The sequence below is a fragment of the Salmo trutta genome, chromosome 15 (genome assembly GCF_901001165.1).
Source record: "Salmo trutta chromosome 15, fSalTru1.1, whole genome shotgun sequence".
Taxonomy (NCBI): Eukaryota; Metazoa; Chordata; class Actinopteri; order Salmoniformes; family Salmonidae; genus Salmo; species Salmo trutta.
Genome location: NC_042971.1, coordinates 10,490,184 through 10,496,183, shown reverse-complemented (window position 1 = coordinate 10,496,183; position 6,000 = coordinate 10,490,184). Strand labels below are relative to the sequence as shown.

At 39.1% G+C, this 6,000-nt stretch overlaps 1 protein-coding gene across 5 annotated transcripts in view; it reads right to left on the bottom strand.

Annotated features, from left to right (window-relative positions):
- Nucleotides 1–442: 442 nt before the first annotated feature.
- Nucleotides 443–6,000, bottom strand: part of LOC115148454 (glutamate receptor 1) — a 93,866-nt gene continuing 88,308 nt past the window's right edge. The window contains exons 14-16 of one of the 5 annotated variants that reach the window (XM_029690356.1): nt 5,735–5,849; nt 4,168–4,302; nt 443–2,556 (exon numbers count right to left, since the gene is read on the bottom strand). In XM_029690356.1, the coding sequence (XP_029546216.1) occupies nt 2,392–2,556; nt 4,168–4,302; nt 5,735–5,849 (415 nt within the window). In that variant the 3' untranslated portion in view covers nt 443–2,391. Of the gene's footprint in view, nt 2,557–4,158; nt 4,303–5,734; nt 5,850–6,000 lie in introns of those variants that run through there. The other 4 variants (XM_029690355.1, XR_003866678.1, XM_029690357.1 and 1 more) reach the window with 4 other exon arrangements.

The window sequence follows — 6,000 nt, the reverse complement described above, 5'->3', positions numbered from 1 at the left end:
TGGCATTTATTATGATCAATACCCCACTCTGGGCCAACAGGAAGAGTCTCACAGCACAGCAGGCCATGTGAAAAGAAGACCATTGAGACAATGTATCTATGTACTCAACACCAAAACACATTCATGTACTGGTACTCACCTGTAGGGAAATCAGGGGAGGGTAAATAGGAGAAAAAGTGAAGACAAAGTTTTACTCCTACTTAGTAATGAGGTGGGATCCACTTGATACCTCCAGTTTCAGGCCTTTTGTGAGGATTCTAAAAGGCACTCTTAAAACAATTACCCATCTTCAGTTCACTGATTTAATGACACTATAGACTACAGAGATACACACAAGGGGAGAGTCTCTTTCTCTCTCCCCAGACTATTTTCACTCTTAGCCTCATCATCCATCGTCCCTAGAGCACTGAGTAAAGGAAAAGAGAATCCAGGGAAATCCCAGTCATGTGGTTACAAAAGTTATTTTTATTGAGAGCACTGTTACTAAACAAAGTTTTATTTCCCCACCTATTGAAATCCAAGTCACATCTTGGATTAGTCTTTTCTAAAAGCTATCTCTTGAGACAAATGTGAACACAAAGACATAAGGTAGCTTTTCTCTTGCATTTTTATAAGTAAATTAAACAAAGTAGTGGCAGACCAAAAATAGTATTTAAAGGACAATATACATTGAATCTCACTATAAATGCACAAAATGAATTGGACTGAAAATAGATTAAAACAAAACTGGCTGAACCAATAGTCAACTGAATGGAACACCATTTCAACATCATCAGGGTGTCTGCACATATAGTTCATATCATACAAATGTGGATATTATTTATTTTTTAAAACAAATTGATTAAGGTACAAAAACATTTTTGTTTATGTGACACTCCCTTTTATTGTGCTATGCCAAAGATGATGACAAATAGGGAGAAAATGTATAGAATACAATTACTCTCAAGTCATAGAGTAACATATTAGGTGATGGATAGTAACAGATACGATGGATGGCTGCTCAATGGACTATGAGATGATTTCCCTTAACAGTAGAATACCATGTTACAGTACATACAGTATAATATACAGTGTGTATTTTGAGTCCATTTTAAGAGTGTTCTTAAAAGGGAATCTTTATCACAAATCCATTCATGTACTGGTACTCACCTTGGATGTACTATGGATCAGCTGTGGAAAACTGTCTTCAATCATATGCCTTATTTCAAAATCACCGTCCACAAATTCATTTAGTAGGTTTAAAAGAATGAAACGTCAGTGGATTTGTAGAGTTAAATAAAAAGGCACACCTTCATTTGTGGGCTAATTCTGCCATCCTCTCACATCCGCTCATTTCCAGCTCTAAAGCCACTCTATTAATCATCTCATTAATGTCAAAGATGTTAAACCACTAGATGTTGTACTGCCATCTACTTACCAGCTAATTGGTAGTGGAACATTTCCATCTCTTTGTCAATGGCTTATACTTCAACCCTGAAGTATTAATGGAAAAATGCATCATGAAATAGCAGGTGGAAATTATTATCTCTTCTATCTGTACTCCGTTTAATCCTTTCACCTTAGTTTGAAATCTAGTTGGAATCTTGCCACACATCACTGCACTTAAAGGATATCACTGTGGTATCAAATGACAGGTTAATCGATTGCCCACAGACTGGTGGTTTAAGACATTTATGAACAGACAAAATGGTTGGGAAATATGTAATGGCTGCACAAAAACTTCTCTCTAAACAGCCATTTCAAAATGTCACATTTTTCTCCATATCAGGTGTTGAGCAAATTAGAGAGGAAATCTGTAAGTAGGAGGCATTCCATTTCAATGGAGTGACATTAACAGAATGACAGAAAAAATCATCCAGTCCTGTGATGTGTCCTTCCAGTACAAACATACAACAATAATTGTATTCAGCATACTGTATGCAACTATAGATAGTGTACTAAGTGGATGTGAGCCAAATGTTTGGAATTGGAAATGCTTGAATCTTTGTGTTTCAAGGAACAAAACCACTGTTCAGTATAAGGCAGACGACATAGCTGTTCATGACTGTTATTGACATATCAAAGTAAACAGGACAAACTGAATTGGCATAGTGCAATAAGTGTCACTATTCTTGGGTTGGGGAAGAGCTTCTCTTTTTAGATACACCACAATTATGCCCTCAATCAAAGTCCAAGACAGCCTCTTTATTGCAGCAGAAGAGATCCGAATAAATCTCTTCAGACAAGTCATTTTGTTCGTTCTTTCTATCTTCAGGAGTCCAGCGTGAGCAGTCAGTGAATCCTTTTGGCAGTAGTTCAGTGGCGGTTGAGCGAAATGCCGCAGTGCAACACTTTTCCACCTTCTCTTTTTCCTTTCCTCATTTTTGTGGGGTTTAGGGAAAGGCTGCCCGATCACATGCCCGTGGTGCTTAGGCCCATGCCCGCCTGGCTCATGCAGGGGAGAGTCTGTGCAGCTTTGGGGAAGTCATGGGCGACCAGCCGTCCGTTCTCTCCCCCGCTCCCTGTCCTGGTCATTCTGCTCAGGGTGGAGCTCAGCATGGCCGCATCAATGATTTGCTGCATGGGAGAGTTTCATTACACTACTGGGTTACATAACAACACAGAGAAACACATGATAGTTACGCATGAACTCTGCTGAACTCCACTAATGTTGAACTATTGAACTCTACTGGGTTCATTTTCCTTTTCTGAGTTCAATCCCTCGGTTATGCGTAAAAACAATAAAAAATGACTTGAAACAGCCACTAAGTCATCATTATCGGTTCAGTGACTTAGTCTAAAGCAGGGGTTTGCAAACAGACAATCCTGACTTCTGTACTCTGAGTCACTCAGTTGCTTTTATTCCTTCGTAAACTCTTGTGAAAGATGAGAGCATGAACTCATTCTCTCTGCTTATTTCTCTCTGTTTATTTCACACAGTGGAGAGCCATGTGCAATAATTGTACCATGCAAAATATGAGGCCGAACCCATAACAATAATGCAAGCAGAACCGCGCGGCGCTAGCTCCCAGCTTAGTCTCTTTTGCATTAGTTTAACATAATGAAACCCTGTAGGCTTGAAACTGGAGCTAATGATCTAGATGTGGGCTGCTACATCCTCTGTGTATAAATGATTTAAATCCAGCACACTTCAATGGATTCCGAGGATTATGCTCTCCGGATGATGCAGACTAATTGGTATATTCGCAGCAGCGATTTGTGGCTGTGATACTTTAAACACAGCAGTTATGTGATTCTGCTGTCTACACGACATGACAAGGAAGAAATTTCGACAGAATGGCTGTTCATGCTGGAGAGTTGAACGTGTACTGTAAAGCAGGCATGTATTATATACACATTGAAATATAATCATGTCATTAAATCCCTTTTGTTGCGCACATGCAACAACAACAAAAAGTCACCTAGTTTCATGTCTTCTAAACTGATGTAATAAACACACTTGTTGTAATGAATTAACTACTGTCTGCTAGAATTGGAAAAACCATAATGTTGTTTGGGAAACCCTGCACTAACTTGTAAGTAGTTCTGGATAAGAGGTTCTGCTAAATGAATACAATGTAAAAAAAAAATAATAATACATTCTAATATTAAGCATGAAGTTCATGAGGTTAATGAGAAGTTGCAAATGAAAGTTCAATACAAGTCTGAACTAATTCTCTGATAAGATGAAAAGATACCCACATCTTTGATCTAAATAGGAACTTCTACTGCAGCATGATCAAATGCATCTGCCAGTTAAAATGTGATTGTTTTCAAGGGTCATCAGAGACGGAGATTACAAACATAACACAAACGTCTCTATTTCCAGAAGATACAATACACCACAGGAGAGAATAAGTACTGTACAACTAAGAAGTGGTGTGACATATTCTCCACCTACACACAAACTCTTCAGCACAATTACTCAAATCATAGTCCTCTAGTAGCAGTAGGACTGCATAGAACCCTTCATTAAAACAGCTCTATGCCCCACAAAGTGCTTTAGTCTTCAGTCCTGTAGTTCAGGGGGATGTACAGTATCTCTGTATGAGTCATAGGGGCGGCATAAGTAGATAATAATGGGTGCCAAGGTAGAGTCATGAATATTGGCTCTTATTACATTACAGAGCCTTCGTCATTGCATAAAGACTATGGCAAGCGCTGCCTGTAATCCTGCACTTAGCTTACCTTCATCCTCCTGGACTCAATCCTGGACTTGTAACAGAACTCGACCAAGGCCACGAGCATAGCCAGCCCCAGCCCGCCAATCAAGATGTAGAACACCCCAGCCACATTGCTGAGGCTCAGAGCACTGGTCTTGTCCTACAGGCACAGAGACACAGGGTGAGATGCACCAAATAATGCCCAAGAAACACACCACATCACATCATAATACACAAGTATAAAGGTAGGATAACCATACAACTGCTCTCTAAGGCTACTACTATGTCATAGTGACCTTATAAGGCACATACCCTTAAGCGTGCCTTCATGATTAATCAAAAGGTTATTTTTTATCACCTATAAAGGTGCTGGCATGTCTTTCTAATTTAACTGACTACTATCAACAACAAACTTGATACAGTATGTATCTAAGACTGACAGAAACATGCAGAGTCATGCATATCTAACAAGCTTGGGGAGAACATATCCTCAGAAAGTAGCAAATTAATGTGCATTTATGGTATACTGTATCTTTTATATGACATAATGTCCAGTCAGTCAAAATCACATATGCATTAAAAACCATGAATTCCATTCTATATCTCCTCGCTTATTTATTTATCCTTTACTTAACCAGGAAGTCCCAGAATTATATGTAGTTGGTGTTGTGTATCCTAAATAATTCCAAGACTTGTTCTAGTAGAGTGGAACCATGCAAGAGGAAAAAAGGTCAACATTGTTTTAGGTTTACTTCATAGGTAAGGGTATCTCTATAAAATATCATTACATTTTCAAATAAATGCACCAAATAAGGGAGGGCAATTGGTTCGACAAGCCATGGTAGTCATGACATCACAAGAGGGGTTGTGCACATCCATGACATGCATAGTCTGGGTTTGGTGGCCGACAGGCCGTGCCTTGGGTCTTATACAATAGCATGCACACTGTCTAAATAAAAGACAGAGACGAGGAAAACAGCACTAAAGGGGCCGATTCTGGGAGAGAAGATCGAGATATGGAGTTGGTCTCGTATCAAGGGCTTTCTCTCCGCACCGTCATTTACACTTGTGTCTCTTTATTTGATTTTGAAAGTTAAGATCACAAATCAATCAAAATTTAATTCAGTCAGCAAACTCTGAATACTTTGTCCGTTGATGACTCAAGAATATCCCAGACATTGGAAAAGATGGTCTTGGAGCTGACAGTAACTTTATGGTTTTTAGCCATGTTTTTCATATACTATACAACTTCTATTGTTATCATTGCATCAGCATTAGCTACTCGGATTTTGGAGAAAAGAATCCAACCCTAGGTATACGTTTTGGTAAGATGAAACAAGCATTTGCCAAGATCTAATTACGGGCCGTTGACTTATCTATAGGATGTGAGGACACAGCAATTAACACTAATCACTAAGGTGTCTGAGTTCCACAGCTGACATGAATCGCAGTTATAAGGACACCAGTTTGGGTAAATGGCAGATTGGAGACAAAGAGAAAAAGTGCTGAGTGCTAGGGAGGGGACGAGGGACCTTACAGAAGTGCTAATGCTCAATCTTGGTGTTAAGTATAGGACCAACACATGGACTGACCTTTCTTCCGGAGTCCTTGCTTCCACACTCTCCCTTATCGTACCACCATTTGTTCTTTAGTTTGTCTAAGACGGCTTGCTCATTGAGTTTCAACACCGCTAGGTTTACGGGGATTCTTCAACCAGGGAAATAACATAAATAACATTACCCATGTTATCTTATGTTATTCAGCACATAGTAAACATACACCCATTATTATGTATAGATATCTAGATAGATAAACAAAAAAACACAATCACAACTTGAAACTGTCACTGCCAAAGTGA